At 40.4% G+C, this 19995-nt stretch overlaps 1 protein-coding gene across 3 annotated transcripts in view; it reads left to right on the top strand.

The window, feature by feature from the left end:
* TOM1L1 (target of myb1 like 1 membrane trafficking protein) overlaps positions 1 to 19995 on the top strand; it is a 263459-nt gene that overhangs the window by 230879 nt on the left and 12585 nt on the right. For all 3 annotated transcript variants that reach the window (XM_053708296.1, XM_053708287.1, XM_053708301.1), the window contains 2 exons: positions 5299 to 5389; positions 5959 to 6032. In XM_053708296.1, the coding sequence (XP_053564271.1) occupies positions 5299 to 5389; positions 5959 to 6025 (158 nt within the window). In that variant the 3' untranslated portion in view covers positions 6026 to 6032. The remainder of the gene's footprint in view (positions 1 to 5298; positions 5390 to 5958; positions 6033 to 19995) is intronic.

Genomic DNA, 19995 nt, shown 5'->3' with positions numbered 1-19995 from the left:
GTAATAAGTCAGCTAGAAGCTGTTGGGCTGGTGTTGTTCTCCTTTTTTTATGGGGTGTTTGTGAAGTTCTATCTAGATCGTCATTTAACGTTAAATTAAAATCTCCTCCTATTATGATTTTACTTCTCTTCCATGACAGGAGTAGTCTGCCTATTTTAGTAATGAAGGGGCCCTGATTCTCATTGGGTGCATATACATTCATTAATACCACTGGGACGTTATGGATTGTCCCCTTGACTATTAGAAATCTCCCTCCCTTATCTTTAACTATCTCTTCCTCCTTAAAGTTCAGAGAGGTATGTATGAGGATGGAAACTCGGCATTTTTTCTTGTCAGTGAATGCATGATATTGCAATGGAAAGCTCTTATCCCAATATTTAGGTGTTACATCTGAGGTGAAGTGCGTTTCTTGGAGCATTATTATTTGGGCTTTCTGGGCCTTGTAATCTATAATAGCTTTTTTCCTTTTTGTGTTGGAGTTAAGCCCCCTAACATTGTGTGAAATTAATCTAATGAATATGACTTCTTACCGCGAGCACTGCTTATATAGGTCCTCTTTATAAGTCGCCTATCTATACCTCTTACCTTTATACCTGAACATCTTAGGAAAGCAACATTCTTAATACCTCGAATATTACCCTTTATATTAATTGTCTTGTGAACTTCTATTTTGATGACACTTGAGACTGCATACAAACATATATAAAAACATAACATTAACATAAAACTTAGTGTGTTTGAACAACTGAATAACATTTGAACGTTTTTCTTGTTTTAAATAAAAATAAACAATATAATCAACTCTGGAACTAACATATATTGATCTATGATCTCATCTTATCACATAAGGCAGATTTTAGAGAACCAATCATATCCTTGGTATTAGCATCAGTGAATATCAAGTATTAGTATTAGGGGAAGGTTAGAAGGGAATGAGTGGGAAAAAGCTGGGGGTAAAGAAGAATGAATAATTAGGGTAGAGGAGAGCAAGCAAACAATGAGATTACCCCCTTTCAACATTGTTCATCGTTCTGGTAACAGTACCTTCATCTTAAATATTATTATTATCATTGTATGATCCATAGATCACACTTCGGTTTTCTTTTTCTCTTTATCAAACCTCGAAGCTGTCTCTGTTGAGAGAATCACGGCACTGGGTATGCCTCTGTGCTATTGTTGCTTCCACCATCTTCTCTTGTGACATTAGATTTGGGTTTTTTAGGTCTCCCATTCCTATTTACCTCAGTCCATTCTTTCTGTGGTAGTCTCCTAGTGGTTTGTGGGGGGTCCGGCAAAACATCTTCCTCTATTGGAATCTCAAGCTTGGCAAGCAGCAACCGTCCCTCTTCAACCGTGGTGCATGAATAGGTGGAGTTCTTACATGTGAAGATTAATTTGAACGGAAAGTTCCATCTATATCTCAATTTTTCTCTTATGAGGGCTGTCACTACTGGTTTCAATTCTCTTCGCCTTCTTAGTGTCACTGGTGATAGATCTGTAAATATCTGGATATTATGCCCTTCATATGTAATTGTGCGTGCTTGTCTTGCAGCTTGAAGTATTAGTTCTTTAACATGGAAATAATGTAGTTTGACTACTACATCTCTTGTCTTGGATTGAGAGGGTTTGGTTAAGGCTCTATGGACCCTGTCCATCAAAAGCATGGAGGGTTCTGTATCTGGGACAAGTTGATGAAAAATCTCAGTTACATCTGCTTGCAAATTTTTGTACTCTTCTGGAAGATTCCTTATTCTGAGATTGGAGCGCCTCGATCTATTTTCCAAATCTTCTACTTGATCCTCCAGCTTCTTGATGTATATAGAATGATCCATTAGAGTAGTTTTAATCTGAGGGATGTCTTCTGAGATATCTTCCAGCCTATTTTCAATCTCCGTTGTTCTTCCTCCAATCTCTTTGATGTCTTGCTTAAGGTCATATAAAGCTGTTTTTAGTTCCTCATGGAAGAAAGTTTTGATTTGAGACAGAAGCTCATTATTTGGTATATCTCCAGGTTGTCCCACCTCATCATCTGATGTTTCTGCTTGAGTATGTTGTTTTGGAGGACTATTAGCTTTGTCTGCTGCTTTCAATTTTAGCTGTGACTTAGTGAGGCACTCTTTCACAGATTGGTTTCTGCTCTTCATCTTGAAAAAATTATTTACGTCTTCCCTTAATCAGTTCAGAGTGTATCTTCCCCTCTATGTCGCTAGGCTTCTTAGCGTGCAATTTAATTATTATGAATAAAGGGCAAAAGTATGGATTTATTCTCTCATATTACATTTATTTAAAGATCATGACTGGCTTTATTTGTTCCAGGTTGATATTTAATGCTTTAACATTGCTTTTGAACTTTATATATAATGGTGCAGAGCATTATTATTGGTTTTTACATAGGAAATTGCAGTATCTCCATCTCCTGACTTTTAGGGCCCTGAAAAGTTCTCTAATCGTATCCCGAAAACACCACTGAAGCTGCACCTTCAGGTTAGAGAGTCTTGTAGTTGTTATCTGTGAAAACCCTTATAGAAGAGATACTGAACCAAACTTCCTATTTATTTCCCTTTACATTTGCATGTGCAGTCTACAGGTAAATGAAGAGTTTATTAGTTGCTTATGTTCTTGTTGTCATTGTTTTAGTTCATTATATTAACTTTATAGCCCTTACAATGTCCAATACTCCCATAGAATGGAGTCTCAATATTAGGCCTTGTAGCCTCTAATGAAAATACAATAAAAGTAATTCCTTGATAGTCTGATTTTTGCTAGTGTAAGTGTCTGAAATATCTAGATGACAGTGATGTATATTACACACAGTGGTTTGCTGCTTGTTTGTTACTAACACTGTGAAGGTTCCTTCTTTTCTCCTCCTTTCAGTCTTTAATGTGTAATCTGCCTATATTTAATACCTGCTTAGATCCTGATGTGCAGTTATTTATCAGGGATGGTAGTTCTGCCTGCTTTAATCTTATTCTTTCATGAAGATTTCAGGCACTTTAATGAGCCAGAGATTTCCGAGGTAGGCCGAAGCCTGGGATTTTCCTGAAAATCCTCTGGAACTCCTTTCTGGGTAGATCGAAATTTGCCTCAAACTCAGCCAAATTTCAGCCAGTGGTCCCTTGTAGTGAGTAAATACTGCTCCAAAGTTTTATTCTGGGAATCAGCTCCTAAATAGTGCTTTTTAGGGCTAATAAATGACAGGTTTTAACTAGAGCTCTGTTAAATTGTGACTGTCTAGGCTGCTGGCTAGCTCCTCCTCCCTAAATTCTACCATTTTGATGTGTTTTCTTCTTCTGAAGCTGTTTTTGGTAGAAAAGTACTTCAGGCAGCTGTTTCAGTTTGAATCTTCTGCTTATAATTTCAGTTTTTTTCATTTAATCTTTATTTTGGGTGTGGATTATTTTTCAGCGGAATTGGCTGTCTTTATTTTATCCCTCCCTCTCTAGTGACTCTTGCGTGTAAAGATCCACATCTTGGGTAGTCATTATCCCATACGTCACTAGCTCATGGACTCTTGCTAATTACATGAAAGAAAACATAATTTATGTAAGAACTTACCTGATAAATTCATTTCTTTCATATTAGCAAGAGTCCATGAGGCCCACCCTTTTTTGTGGTGGTTATGATTTTTTTGTATAAAGCACAATTATTCCAATTCCTTATTTTTTATGCTTTTGCACTTTTTTCTTATCACCCCACTTCTTGGCTATTCGTTAAACTGATTTGTGGGTGTGGTGAGGGGTGTATTTATAGGCATTTTGAGGTTTGGGAAACTTTGCCCCTCCTGGTAGGAATGTATATCCCATACGTCACTAGCTCATGGACACTTGCTAATATGAAAGAAATGAATTTATCAGGTAAGTTCTTACATAAATTATGTTTTTCCCCAAATAGACCACAGCAAGGAAAACAAGATAAACATATCCAAGATGCCTGGATTCCAAAACAATGAACAGTTTATTTTTTTTTTAATAATAATAATTAAAAATAATTCACACATCTGGAGAGCCAATGACATATCTATGATTACGGTCTCCTAAACCAGTCAGACATTTATGTGTTTGGCTTAGGATTTTTTATCTATTTCCTGTATTTTTAATGTATCCGAATAAAGAGTGATTTTTTACTTTTTTCAACTATGGAGCCTTTTTGGACTCTTTTTTTGCATGACACATATATGCATAGCCACAAAGTAACAGCTAACCAGTAGTGCATTACTGCTCCTCAGCCTACCTAGGTATGCTTTTTAACAAAAGATACCAAAGGAACAAAGTACATCTGATAATGGAAGTAAATTGAAATGTCTTTTAGAATTGCATGATTTATCTGAACCATGAAAGCTTTTACTTTGATGTACAATTTTGCAATTTTTACATTATACTATTATTTGGAAGAAGAAGAATTTCCTAATTTAAATGAGTTTCTCATAGGTGTTTTGATTGTGACATGGCAGTGGTAGGAAGAGAGGCACAGTTTCAGAGGCCTCAAATATTTATTATTTCAAGTGTATCCTACTGATAGATATCATTTTTTTATTGATCATGTGCTAACAAGATAGTCATGTGACTTCTCATTTGAAAGAGGATATGCCCTTCTTTTCACCATGTACCTCTAGATTGCATGGAACCTTTCCTGTTTATCCCTAGGGCATTTGCCCCTCTTGTCCCCCTCCCATAGACACTACATATTCTATAGTGAGATTATGAGATATGATTATAATTCATAATTTGTTATCTTTATCTGTATGTTTCTTGAGACATTCAATTTCATATTTGCACCGGACGATCATAATCTAGATGTTACAGTTTAGATACGCATCAAATCAGGTAGAATTACACTATTTTCTATAACCATCACAGCTGGATTCTGATATCAAACAGATTACGTATATGAGACAGAAGAACAGATTAAACTGAAATTTAGATTTTGTTTTGCATATTTTCTTGCAAGTACTTTTCAACATAGTCTGAAACCTTTACAAATACCCACAGCTGGCTGCACACATCATGGAGCAGATCTAGGGTCGCTATAGACCATACATTTTCGGGGTGCAAATATATCAAGGGTGTATGGATGGGTAATTTTTTTTTCAAGCGGTTTCCTTTCTATTTTTTTAAATGCCCTATTCTCTCCTCTAACTCTCTCCTTGCTTTGCATGAATCAATGAACAAACAAACGACACCACCTCTCAATGTAAGAGCAGTTGGCACCTTTGCAGTTTTATATTTTTTTTTTACTTTTTTATTTCAAAGCAAAAAAATAAAAAAGTACATTACATAATTTTCCTTTTTTTTGTTCTAGATGTTTCCCAGAAAAATTCTTCATTACCCGTTTACTACGAACTTTTAGAGTTTGATCCTCTTGCTGAAAGTAATGGAGTTCATACAAAAGAGTACGTAATGAGTATATTTTTTATGTATCATGGGTTAACATTACACCAAGCTCCATATATTTGGAAATATACAATAAAAAATAAAGTGATCATGAATAATCTGGTGAATGCAAGCCAGTGTGTCTGATATTGTTAGAATTAAAGGGATACTGAACTCAAATTCTGTTCCTTTCATGATTCAGATAGAGCATGCAATTTTAAGCATCTTTCTAATTTAATCCTATTATCAATTTTTCTTCAGTCTCTTACTATCTTTATTTTAAAAAGGAAGAATGTAAGCTTAGGAGCTGGCCCATCTTTGGTTCAGCACCTGGGTAGCGCTTGCTGATTTGTGGTTAAATGTAGTCACCAATCATCAAGCACTACCCAGGGTGCTGAACCAAAAATTGGTTGCACCTAAGCTTTACATTCCTCCTTTTTAAATAAAGATAGCAAGAGAACAAAAGAAAATTGATAATAGAAGTAAATTATAAAGTTGTTTAAAATTTGGGGTTAGTATCCCTTTAATAATTCTGTTAATATTTTGTTTTAAATTAGTGAACCCTGTTTTGTTTTTCTGTTCATTCCAGTCCCATTTATGAAGAAATTGATAGCACCTTGTGGAAAAGAGAGGCGAAAAATTTTACAAGCTGCTGATTTATTGGTAAAGATATTTTTACTTTCTTCAAGAAGCCCTTTTTTTCCCCTGGAGAATTGAGATAATTGATACAGTGATACAAGAAAATAATTTACAAAATATGAATCAATTGCTGAGATATTTGTTGAGGGAAAGCTATTCGCAATCTACCAGTATTGTTCCATTCATTAAAAGCACATAAAAAAGAAAACGCCCTGATATGTTAGAACATTTTATTATTGCACTCTTACTTGTATAACTGTGTTTGTAAACCCTGCACATTGATTAAACACATAGGGGCATATTTATCAATATTTAACTTCTTCAAGTTATGAAGCAGTGGTCTAAAGACCGCTTCTCCATAACTTGTCCGCCTGCTCTGAGGCGGCGGACAGAAATCAATACGATCGGGTTGATTGACACCCCCTGCTACCGGCCGATTGGCCACAAATCTGCAGGGGCAGCATTGTGCCAGCAGTTCACAAGAACTGCTGGGGCAATGATAAATGTTGACAGCGCATGCTTTCGGCATTTATCGATGTGCCGCAATGTGCAGCGGACATGATACGCTACTTCGTATCATGTCCACTTGCAAATTGGTAAATATACCCCATAGTTAAAATCAGCTCCAGAGGAGAAATGCACTACTGGGAGCTAACTGAACATATCTGGTAAGCCAATAACAAGAAACTATATCTCTTTCAGTAGTGTTGAATATATGCACATTGTTTTTCAACAAAGAGATACAGAGAACAACGTCAATTTCAAAAAGGAAGTGAATTTAAGTGTCTTAAAATGACATGCTCTATCTTAATCATGCAAGTTTTTATTTTGACTTTCCTATGAAGTTTTAAAGAGGTGAGTTGATTTAGTTGTGATTATATGCATATATTTAATAAACAATATTTGTATTAAACCTAGGGTTCTTTTCAGTAGATTGTGACACCATTTAGTGGCCCTATGTATTCATAAGACCTTACAGATCTCTTCCTGATTTGTTTATTCTTCAGAGGCCGTACTTCTGAAGAACAGACATGTGCAGTCTTGAAAGCTTATAAAATATTAAATCTTGATTTATGAATATGTTGGCCCATTAAAATGTATCACAACCTACTAAAATAGCATTCTGTATAGGACCAATATAGAAGCAGACCTCCCAATTGTCTCAGATATTAAAGGATTGTTAGGGCTCTGAGTTTTGACCACTGTTCCTTCCACACCTCCCTTTGTCAGAGCAAACAGCCCAAACACGTTGGGCCTCTGAACACAAGACCATAGTTGCCAACAGTCCTCCAGGATGCTGGGATTTGTATTTTTGTCCCACGCATTATAGCATCTGACTCTGCAAATTTTTTACCACAATTAGCCAAGATCCTTTTTTTTTTAACCAGCAAACACCCCACCTACCCGCTCCCCCTAGTGTTAAACTGCAATGTTTTTTTATTTTTAACTAATGGTACTGGGTCTGGTGGAGGAGAAGGAATGGAAATATCAGCTGAGCTCTGCAAAGCAGTACTGTACTACAGGTGGCTGGCCCTTCAGTGAATTTACTTTGTGGTCTTTAAAATAGCTGATTAGATTCTTAGGGGCGAATTTAATAAGCAGCCGGTGCTGCTTTATGCACCTGTAGTTTCCGGATCACCGGGAACAGCAGTTAAGAAGCAGCGGTCATAATATCGCTGCTTCTTAACTTGTCCACCACTTTTTAGGTGGGGGACTGCAATCATCCCGATCAGATACGATCAGGATGATTGACACCCGCTGCTAGCAGCCGATTGGCCTTGAATGTGCAGGGGGCGGCATTCCACAAGTATTTCACAAGAGATGCTTGTGCAATGTTAAATGCCTACAGCGTATGCTGTCGGCATTTAGCGATGTTGGCAAAACATGGTTCCCTATAGCGAATCATGTCTGCCCGACATTTGGTAAATTGACCCCTTAGCATTGTGTCAGTCTGTAATGCTTTAACAACAATTGTTTATTTAGTTAGTTTGTAGCTTTTCAAGTTCAATCAGTTCACTAAGTGAATGAACTGGAATAAAGAAAAGCAATTTAATTTTAATTAAGAGAATGACCCCACCTGAAATAGGGATTTGTTAGAATGTGAGCATATTGCAGGGTAGCAATAATTTAATATACTTTTAACTTCAAACTGAGAATTCTCACATGCCTTCCAACAACTAATTGTATGAGTGATGATCTCTAGAAGCTTACGGTAAGAATGATTTTAGAATACTGACTTGATTGCAGTTCATATAGTTAGAAGATTCATCATAAGTTGTAGCTCATATTTACAAGATATATCATCAGATACAGTTCATATATTTACAAGGTTTATCATAGGATGCAGTTCATAGGTTTTCAGTGTTTGTTATATATTGCAGTTCATAGTTGTACAATATCAGTCGTATAACGTAAGTCATATATTTACATGGTTTATAATATGTTGCAATTCCTTGTGTAGAAAGGTAAGAGCATAAGATGTTATAACTTTAACAGGAACATAACGTCTCTAATATCAAGAGAATACTTGCGTGTAGAGCTGTGTAGTGTTTTGCGAAGCAGATTAAGGAGCTGCGGTACTGTGACTGAATCACTCCAGAGCGAGGCTGTCTGACGTCTGAATAGTAGCGTAGGTTGATGTAACAAGCAATTGGAGGATCCAGTGTTGCAAGTTAACAATCCGTAGGTATAGCTAGATTTGTAGAGATTGTTCCACATTGCAAGGAGAGAAAGACTAAAGTAATTAAACCTTTATGAAAAGGTAAACAAGGGTTCATACTCTTACTAATAAGAGAAAGTAAAACGGCTGTGAGAGCTAAAGTGAACAGCTACAGGTGTAATTAAGAAACACAATAACTAAGCACTGTTTAGGAGGATATGACATCCTTAAATAGCAGATGGTGGTAAAGGAAGGTGTTCTTCTTAAAGGTATAGATCCCATGACACAGTCTCTGCAAAGACTGCTGTGCAGAGCAGCACAAAGCAATAAAGTGTACTACCTGCCGACCGCATATGAAGAGGAGGGAAGGTTACAAACATAGCATAGCAGGAGAGATAAATGCCAGTCAGGGTGTTGATACAGAGGCACATCTAGAATATCTATTCCACAACATTCTAGAATATCTTCCACAACAACACAGCACATGTATCTCAGAATCTCTTGGGAGAAAGACTTTAAGGTAATTCTTTATTACCCCTAATACTGAAGCACACAAAGCAACAACACAAAGATATCATTTTTTTTTACTGTGAAATAATTTCAAGTTTGTCAGAATGTATGCCTTAAAGGGATATTAAACACTATGGGGCCTATTTATCAAGCCATCAATCGCAAATACGCCGGAATTCTGCAGCGTAATTGTGGAGAGGCTGATTCCCCTTATTTATCAAAGCCTATAGACCGGCAAAAGTTGAATTTTGTGACGTAACATACAATCCGCCGGTCTCAGTCCGACACAGATCGATGCTTACTTCACTACAGATGTTCTGAATGCAAATTTGGCACTATCTGACTACTTTTGCTAGTTAACAAAAATCTACCAGGTACGCTCACCACTATTCCGGCCCAGCGTACCTGCTTTTCAATCCGCCGCCCTGGAGGCGGCGGATGCCATAGGAATCAATGGGAGTCTGAAAGCAGCGAGAGCTATGTTCGCTGCTGCCCGATATCCCATTGATTCCTATGGGAGCAAAAAAAACTTATGTTTACACCTAACACCCTAACATGTACCCCGAGTCTAAACACCCCTAATCTGCCACCCCCTACACCGCCGCCACCTACAATATACTTATTAACCCCTAATCTGCTGCCTCAACACCGCAGCCACCTACATTATACTTATTAACCCCTAATCTGCCGCTCCCGACATTGCCGCCACCTACATAAAGTTATTAACCCCTATCCCGCCGCTCCCGGAGCCCACCACAACTAAATAAAGTTATTAACCCCTAAACCGCCAGCCCCCCATCGCAATAAACTAAATTAACCTATTAACCCCTAAACCTAACAATCCGATAACTTTATATTAAATATTAACTCATCCCTATCTTATAATAAATTTAAACTTACCTTTAAAATTAAATTAAACTATATTAAACTAATAATCAACCTACCCTAAAATTTATAATAAAATTACATTAAACTATATTAAAATAAAAATGAATCTACCCTAACTATTATACTAAAATTACAGTTTGGGGATTTATTTCTGCTTAATGTGAGCGCTTTTTAGGCTCATAGGCTGTATGTTTTTGGCTTGGAACAAACAGATTTCACTTTAGTTTTTGAAGTGTTGTCAGCTCATAATAGCTTGGCACCCTTTTTCATAGCAGGGGAAGTCCTGTCTTACGTACCACGTGACCGGGTGCGGTCTCTTTCATTTTCTAAGATCCTGCTGCAGACATCACTCCTGAGGAGAGTGTGTTCACTATTAGCTGTCTGGGTCTAGGAGGTGGTGAGTGCCCCAGCCATTGGGAGTATTAAGGTGCCCTTTTTTAAATAAAAGCATTTTTTTCTTTTTGATTGTCCTTCTGTGGATATATACAACGCTATGGAGGACTCTGATGCTACATTAGAAGGTTCCACTCCTTCTGTACTGATTAATAATTGCTGTTTATATTGTCAGGAGGATGTGGTTTGCCCGCCTGCTCAATTTTGTTCCATTTGCCTAAACACTGTTCTAAAGTCTAAGAAGGGAGACAAGCCTGCTAATACTCATAGCGCTATTAGCCCATCTGAGCCGTCTACTTCTCAGGAATTTGGGTCCCGATAAATTTCTACCCTTTCTACATTACCCGCTCCACATGCAGTTCCCTGCGTCTCAACTAATCCTCCATCTGAAGGGGGCTTTTTTCCAGCTGACTTTATCGCGCAGTTACAAGGTTAAACATAGTACTCCTGACTGTTTGTCAGATTTAGCTACTATATCCCAGCTATCCGAGTATGAGTTAACCGCTGTAGCTTCAGAGGATGAACTTTCTGAGTCGGAGACTTCAGTAACTAAACCTCCTTCAGTGGAGGAACCCTCCTTTAGATTTAAAATTGAGCATCTGCGTTTTTTTTTTTTTAAATTCTTTATTTATGTAACCAGCACTGAACAAGGCAACAAATGGTATGCACAACAAAATTTGCAAAATATGATGACAAAAATTGCTACCAAAGACAGCACTGTATTTTCTTCTATAATCTATTAACATAGCTACTCCAGACATTACTTATCCTCTCTCTCTCCTCTTCTAACTTATTATAACTAGTTCCCCCTATCTAGCAAGTCAACAGATAACAGTATAGCTTGCATAACATATTGGGTCAGATCAAAAGTTCTCCAAGAGTCTCTAGTATTTTGTAGTTCTTTGCAATCAGCAAGTCATTGCAGCTCTATTATGAGTGAGTCTCTCATTCGATGTTGGGTTGCATATATCAACAGATTAATTTCCCCTCCTCCCCATCTAGCTCTGCTTCCTACTCTCTCCTGACTTAACCCAGGGCGCCCCCCCCAGGGTTCTGTTCCTGTCTCTCATCTTAGTCTCTCCATTGGTTTATTACCTTGTTAATTGGGAAGTTTAGAAAATGTTCCATTTGCCCCGTAACTGGGCTTCCAGAACGAATTCTGAGTTTTTGAGTGGGTACAGAATTTGTCTCTGGTGTGTTAAGTCTAAGCTGTGAATCAAGGGTTCCCATTTGTTGAGAAAATGTTTAGTTAGTTTTATGATGTCACCCTGTGTGTCTACTTGTTCACGAACCATTTGCTGTTGTAATTCTAGTTTGAGATGTGCTAGTGTTGGTGGGTCAGGCTCCATCCACTTCTTGAAGATGAGCTTTCTGGCAAACAGTATGACATTATGAGTAAATGCCATATGTTTGTTTGTGTCTGACTGTGTGTGGAGGAATATCACTACGTGAGTGTTTAGGTCTATACTCCCTCCCGTAACTCTCATTGCCCACTTGTGTGCCATGTTCCAGAATCTCGTGAGTTTTGGGCATTGCCAAATCATATGGAGAATGTTGGGGTTTGGGTGCGCGCATTTTGGACAAAGTCCCGAAGTCTCAGGACTCCATTTGTGGAACATCTTTGGTGTTATGTATGCATTATGTAGTAGCTTTGTATGTGATTCCCGGATGTCATTTGATAATGATGCCTTCCTCACCTTTGAAACACTTTGTTCAATGATTTGGTCTGTAACTGGATTTTCAGTCCAAGTGCTCCATTTATGTTGAATTTGATCCCTCGTAGCTTTATTAGTCAGCGTTTGGAGTGCTGTGTATGTATGTGAGATTGAGGTCGGTCCTCCTCTTGTCAGGGTCAGTAGCTTGTATATTTCACAGTTGGTGTCCGGCATGTCTCCCATCCCCAGAATGCTTTGAACGTAGTGTCTTGTCTGTAGGAATGCGAAGTGGTGTTTGTAAGGTAGATTAAATTCTAATTGTAATTCGGTAAACGATTTGACTGATTTTTGGTCTGGCGTCAGGACTTGTCTGATAGTAGTCAATCCCCTTGTTTCCCATTGTCTAAAAGGCGATGTGGTGAAGCCCGCCTGGAAATTTGGATTACCTCGTAGGGGTAGGTATACAGTATTCTTGCATGTTATTTTAAAGGCCCTGCAGATTTTCCACCATGCTATTACAGGTTGGAGGAAGATAGTATTGTGCCCCACTATTCCCTCTAGTTGTGTGCGAGTCATGTGTGGGAGCATTTTTAGTGACCACGGAGCAATAAGTTCTGTCTCTAGTGCACTATTGGTGAAAACATTTCTGTCCAAAAACCAATCCATTACATATTTAGCTAAAGCTGCCCAGTTGTAGTACTCTGTATTTGGGAGTGCTAGTCCCCCCATCTCTGGTGTGCATGTCATTTTTTTATGTCCTATTCTATGTCGTTTCCTTTTCCATAAAAAGTGTAGTATGTCTCTGTTTAGTGCCTGTAGGTCTTGTTTGTGAATGAGTTCGGGTAGCATTTGTAGTGCATATAGCAGTTTGGGAAACAGGATCATTTTAATTAGCCCCACTCTTCCCGACAATGTCAGTGGTAGTGGTGTCCAATTTAGGAGTGTGCGTCTTAGTTCCTTGATTAGTGGTCGGAAGTTAAGTCCATACCACTGTCTGGGGTCTCTAGAGAGAATAATACCTAGGTACTTAAACGAGTTAGTTACAATCTTAAAGTTATCTTGTAATGGTTCTGCTGGCGACTCATTCCGTAGCCACAACAGCTCTGATTTATCTTTATTTATGCAATATCCTGAAATTTGACCGAACTTGGTTATGGTGTGCATTAAAATAGGGATATTTCGCCTGGGGTCTCTTGTGTATAGAATCATATCATCTGCGAAAAGGGATATGTGGAGGGTTTCTTTGCCTATAGTTAATCCTTCCGTGTTTTTCCTAATTTTGGTTGCTAATGGTTCAAGGGCCAGGTCAAAAAGGAGCGGAGAGAGTGGGCATCCCTGGCTCGTGCCTCTCATTAGCGGGAAAGAGTTTGATGGTTCGCCATTAACTAGAATTGCTGCTCGGGGTTCGTTATACAGTGCGTAAGTGGCTGTCATAAAGTCGCCCTGGATCCCAAATTTCCCAAGAGTTGTGAAGAGGTGGTCCCATATTATCTTGTCGAACGCTTTCTCAGCGTCTACCAATAGTATACAAGCGTCTCCTTCCCTCTGGTCTCCCTCCTGCTTTTCTTCCCCCCAGTAGTGTGACAGGACTAGCTGCAATTTTCTCATGTTCTTAACTGAGGATCTACCCCTAACAAACCCTGTCTGGTCTTCGTGTAGCAGGTCCGGTAATATCCCCGTCAGTCTATTGGCTAAAATTTTGGTAAACAGTTTGTAGTCTGAATTGAGTAGTGAAATTGGTCTATACGAGGATGTCAGTAGTGGGTCTCTGTCTGGTTTGGGGATGACTGTCACATTCGCTTCCATAAATCTGTTTGATAGGTCTGCCCTTCCTTTCATTATGGCATTGAACAGTAAGGTGAGTGTCTCCGCCACCTCCTCCTTGATCATTTTATAGAACTCCCCCGGTAGGCCGTCTGGCCCGGGGGTTTTCTCTAGGGGAAAAGCGTCAATAGCTCCAATAATCTCCAGGGAGTTCACTGGGCTATTTAAGGTCTGTAACTGCACCTCAGTTATTTGAGGGAGGGCTAAGTCCTTCCAAAAGTTTTGTTTCAATTCCTCATCTACCCTCTGGGGGCTATACAGTTTGGAATAGTAGTCTACAAATGTCTTATGTATATCCTCTTTCTTTGTTAGTATTGTTCCTTGTTTCTGTATGGCTGTTATAGTATTAGGTTTCCTGGTTAGTTTGGTGATCTTTGCTAGTAATTTACCTGTGCGATTCCCATATCGATAGAATTTAGCCTGCATCCGAGTTTGGGCTCTGCCTGCTGTCTGAATAAGATGAGTGTCTCTGAGGGTCTTGATGTCTTTGTATTTTAATCTGTTTTGGTCTGTCGGGTGTCTAAGGTATTGATTCCTTGCATTTAGGAGCTGGCGGAGAAGTAGTTCCCCTCTCTTTCTGCTAATTTTATTTATTCTAATTGCATAAGCTGTGATCCCCCCTCTTAGCACCGCTTTTGCCGTTTCCCAAAACAATGAAATCTCGTTTATGTGTTGCTTGTTAAGGTCTTTGTAAACTAGCCACTCTCCCACCAAGTGTTTTCGCAAGTTGAGGTCGTGGTACAGATGCGTAGGGAATCTCCACCCACACATCTTTCTCTGAGGGGCATCAGTAATTAGCTCTAGTGTCACTGGTGAGTGGTCTGAGATGGTTATGGGATCTATCATAATGTCTCCTACCCTAGAGCATAATTGACTTGAGACTAGGTAATAGTCTATGCGGGAGAGTGTGGTTTTTGATGGATGTGCACATGTGTAATCACGAGCCTCAGGGTTTCTTTCTCTCCATACATCTAAAAGACCCAAACTATTTCTGAAGTTTTTAAGTATCAATGTTTCTCTTCTAGATCCTGTCCATGGCTGTTTGGGTTTTGTGTTGCTAGTGGGGTTACGGAATCTGTCCGCAGGTGTGTGTGGCGCTATATTGTAATCTCCACCCACTATAATGGGTAGGTCTGGAAATTGTAAGAGTTTGCTTTGGAGGTGTACTAGAAATTCTCTCTTCTGTGTCTGGGGGCCATATATACCGCAAAGTATCAGGGATAGTGTATCAATCCTTAGTTTTATAATCAGATATCTTCCCCAACATCAGAGATCACCTGTGAGATGTCATAGTTCAGTCCCTTTCGGAATAGCATTGCAATCCCTCTCGCTCTTTTCTTTTCATAGGGCGTGAAGAGTACTTCTCCCACCCATCCCTGCTTAAGTTTTTGATGCTCTATTTGCGAAAGGTGTGTTTCTTCTAGTATGGCTATGTCGTTTTTTTTTGTATTCAACTGTCTCAGAATCGCCTTTCTTTTAATAGGCGATGTTATCCCTCCCACATTCCACGTGGTGATTTTCATTGTCCTACAGTGAGTATCTTGTTGTGTGTGGGTGTCACAATTTGTCAAGGCTGTGAAGTGTGGAGTGTTATGTGTAGGTGTTGCAGTATAGGTTAATGAGCCTTACTTACTGTTTTCTGCAGTGTCCAAAATCTGTCTACTCTCCCCCTGAGGGAGCGCCCTGAGAGCTGATGGATTCTATCACTATGACAAACAATAAGCAATCAGGTTAGTGAGTATTAACTTTTAAACTTTTAAAACCGCTTCTTGAACTTGTTTAAAAGAGACAAATACATGCAATAAGTTTCAACAATATAACAGACAATAAACAGTAACAATTTTTTCACTTCCCGCTCCCCCCCACTTGTAAAGGATATAAGTTGTCATGTCATTTAGTTTTTAAGAGGCTTTACTCTATGATTTCTGAGGCCTTAAACAGTGTCTCTGTTTTCAAGTGTCATCTGGCTGATCGTCGTGGTCCTGTTCTTGATTCCGTCTTTCTTCTCTCTGCAGATGTAGTTTAAGCTGGTTCGGAGACTCAAAGAATAGAGGTCCATTGGCTGTGTGGAGCCTCAGCCTCGCCGGATACAAAAGGGCTGCCATTCTGCCTTGCTCCATGAGTTGCTTGCAGTAAGGCGTAAACTCTTTTCTTTTGGCTGCAACTGTTGCTGAGTAATCTTGAAATAAATATATTCTCCGCCCTTCATATTCCAAAGGTGAAGCTTTCCTGTAGGCCTGCAAGATCGCTACTTTTGCTCTGAAACTTAGGTACTTCTCCATTACCTGGCGTGACTGCTGGCTATTTTCCCCTTGTTTTCGTGGGTCTCCCACTCTGTGTGCTCTCTCCACTACGCACGGGAGGCAGGACTGTGGCATACGCAGCAACTTTGGGAGGATGTTTTCTGCAAATTCTGTTAGCTCTGATCCCAGGACAGTTTCGGGGACTCCTACAATTCTCAGGTTGTTTCTTCTCGACCTGTTCTCCAAGTCATCAACCTTTGCCCACAACCGGTCATTCTGTTGTTGTAATGCACGTATATTAGTTTCCGTTTCTCTATGGCGGGTTTCTCCTTCTGCCACCCTCTGTTCCACCTGTGTCAGTCTGCCATTAAATGACTTAACCTCAGTTGTGAGTGAGTCCATCCCTGTTTGTAGCTGTTCAATTTTGGGTAGGAACAGTGCAGATATCTGTGTGACAATTGGATGTGTATCTATATTGTTAGAGTTTGTTAAGGCCTCTGTCTCCATTGTGGTCTGCTGTGTCTCTAAGTGATTCTTTTTTTTCTCTGCGTTTTAAAGCCTGCCTGCCATTGTCCCTGTTGTTTTTATATAGGAGTTGTAATATTTTTGCATGCAGCTTTAGTATTTTATCAATCAGCTTGCTATTTTCTCTGTTAATTTTCAAGGCCTCAGAATAATGTTGAACACAGGTTCACTGTTGTGCTTGTTAAGCGCTGGGTGGGAAGGGTAGGGACAGGTCTGTGCCTTCTAGCCTCTCATAGTGTGATAGCCTGTATTATCTGTTAGAAAAAAGCAGTGTCCAATGATCTAAAGTTCATACTTCTCCTCCTCCTGTCTCCTGTGCAGCCCTACACACTTTGTGTTACATCAAGTTTTGGAAGCAGTGTTGTCTCTGAGGCTAGGGAGCGATACTCTTGTATGTAAGTAATGTTGCTCTTGTTATCGACACTAGTTGTTGCAGATGACTTTGTCTCTTACTGGGGCTATGTAGTGTATTATTAAGTGATCTTCTCGCCTGCGTATGCGTGTCAGTTCCCAGTGCCTTCCACTCAGTTAGCCCCTGGATCTGTGAGGGCTATGGTAGGGAAAGTAATTAATACTCAGCGGCGTTATTTTTAACTATGGAGTTTGTTACTGGCTCCTAGTTCTTCTAGGTGTAACTGGCAGTAATGGGGGCAGTGCAGGGATGTTGCCCGCTACTTGCAGTTATCTTTTAAACAAGCGCGGCAGTGGGGGCAAGATGGCGGCGTTCCCGCCGTTACTTAAGTTCCCAACTCTGTGTCCCACCCTTCGCTTGTGAGGGTCTGAGTCTTTTATTCCGTATTATACGGTACTAATCCTTGGCTCCTTGTGTTGCGTGGAGCACTTATTAATTCCCCCTGTCTATTTATGGCCCTCGCGGCCACAGCCGCTACTCACAATCACTTTGGTGGCTTGCTACTTCTCCGTAAGGGGATTCCGCTGTTAGAATCCCTGCCGGCTTGCGTCCGGGCAGTTAGGGGTGTCTCTGCCAAGGGTGCCGGCTTTTTCTGGTGCAGTGTGCAGGGTTTTTTTCCCAGTTGTATAGCTGGAAACTGCGGAGCTCTGTTCTGTGCGTCTGCTCTCTCCACCCTCCTACCGGAAGTCCGGCATCTGCGTTTTTTATTAAAGGAGGTTCTGTCTACTCTAGAGGTTCCAGAGGCTACACTCCCTGAGGAGCCTAAGATCCCTAAATTACACAGGGTTTACGAAGATAGGAAGGTCCGTCTGACTTTTCCTGCGCCAGTTAAGATGGTGAACATTATTAGTAACGAATGGGAAAGAGTAGGAATTTCTTTTTCCCCCTCGTCTACTTTTAAAAAATTATTGCTGGTCTCAATTAGATTTGTGGCGCTCCATCCCAAAGGTGGATGGCGCTATCTCCATGCTGGCTAAGCATACTACTATAACTTTGGAGGATAGTTCTTCTTTTAGAGAGCCTATGGATAAAAAAAATAGAAACTTTACTGAGGAAGATGTTTCAACATAATGTACAGGGTTTTTATTTCAACCGGCGGCAGCTGTAGCCGCGGTTGCTGGAGCAGCTATCTACTGGTGCAACATTCTGAAATTCGGAGCTCATTGAGGTGGAGACTCCCCTCAAGGATATTCAGGAGAGAATTAAGGCACTGAGAATTGCTAACTTCTTCATCTGTGATGCAAATTTGCAGATTATTCACATAAATGTGTCAGGGTGCCAGGAATCAGACTGAGACGAGAAGTGCAAAAATAATCACATCTTTATTAATAGCAAAAAATAATAAAAAGTCCACAAGTCAAATAACAAGCCAGGAATCAAAACCAGAGCTGGTAGTCAGACGAGTTGAGTCAGGAGCCAAAGTGAATAGTCAGATGAGCCAGAATCAGGAACAAGGTGATCAGCAGTGTCAGGAACAAGCCAGAGATCAGGAACCAGGAGGGACATCAGACAGCCAGGTAATACACAGGAGCTCTCACAAACAGGTCTAAGACAACGCAAGGGCAAAGCATACTGAACAGAGGCCCTTTAAATAATAAGGGATGACATCACAATTCTGAGACTGCATTCTGTCTCACACGGATGATGTACACCAGTCTGGCCATAAAAGGAAGTGCAGGAAATGAGCAGCATAACACAGTATGCACCAGAGTCAGCAAGAGATGTGAGTAAAATGGCTGCCAGCAGCACATGGCAAACATGGCAGGAAAAAAAAACCCTGACAGTACCCTCCCCTCAACGACCCCCCCCTGCGGGAGGACAAAAGGCTTATTGGGGAAACGGGCATGGAAGGCACGGAGGAGGGCGGGAGCAGGAACATCAGAGGAGGGAACCCATGAACGCTCCTCCGGACCGTAGCCCCTCCAGTGAACCAAATACAGTACACGGCCCCTGGACATACGAAAGTCAATAATGCAGCTGACCTCATACTCCTCATGGTTGTCAACAAAGATAGGACAGGGACAAGGCAACACAGTGGTAAACTGATTACAAACCAATGGTTTCAAGAGGGAATCATGAAAAACATTGGAGATGAGCATTGCAAGAGGAAGGTCAAGAGCATAGGCCACAGGATTGACCCGTAGGAGTATTCGAAAAGGACTAACATAACAGGGAGCCAGTTTATTGGAAGGCACACGAAGGTTCAAGTTGTGGGAGGACAGCCAAACTCTCTCACCAACCTGGTAGGAAGGCGCGGGCAGACGCCTACGATCAGCCTGGAACTTTTGGCGCTGCATAGAACGATGAAGGCAATCCTGAATCTGCACCCACGTGGAACGGAGTTGCCAGAGATGCTGCTCTAAAGCCGGAATACCCTGAGACATGAATGAATCGGGCAACAAGGATGGTTAAAACCCATAATTCGCCATGAATGGGGATAACTTGGAGGAAGCATTAATAGCACTATTACGAGCAAACTCTGCCCAAGGTAACAGTTCAGACCAATTATTATGGTGAGCAACTGTTCCAGAGCTTGATTAGACCGTTCCGCAGCCCCATTGGATTGAGGGTGATATGCCGAGGAGAAGGAAAGCTGGATCCCCATTTGAGCACAAAAGGAACGCCAAAATCTGGACCTCCCGCGCAGGCAACTTCTTCAAGGGAATGCAATGTGACATTTTAAAAAGAACCATAAGGATAACAGTATTGCCATCGGAAACAGGGAGCTTGACAATGAAGTCCATGGAATGATGTGTCCAAGGACACTCACCATTAGCAATAGGTTGAAAAAGACCCACAGGAAGATGTCAAGGAGTCTTATTCTGTGCACAAACTGAGCAGGAGGCAACATACGCAGCAACATCAGAACGAAGAGCTG

Source organism: Bombina bombina, chromosome 1 (assembly GCF_027579735.1).
Source record: "Bombina bombina isolate aBomBom1 chromosome 1, aBomBom1.pri, whole genome shotgun sequence".
Taxonomy (NCBI): Eukaryota; Metazoa; Chordata; class Amphibia; order Anura; family Bombinatoridae; genus Bombina; species Bombina bombina.
The sequence above is the reverse complement of the archived record's forward strand: the minus strand, read 5'-3'. Positions and strand labels throughout refer to the sequence as shown.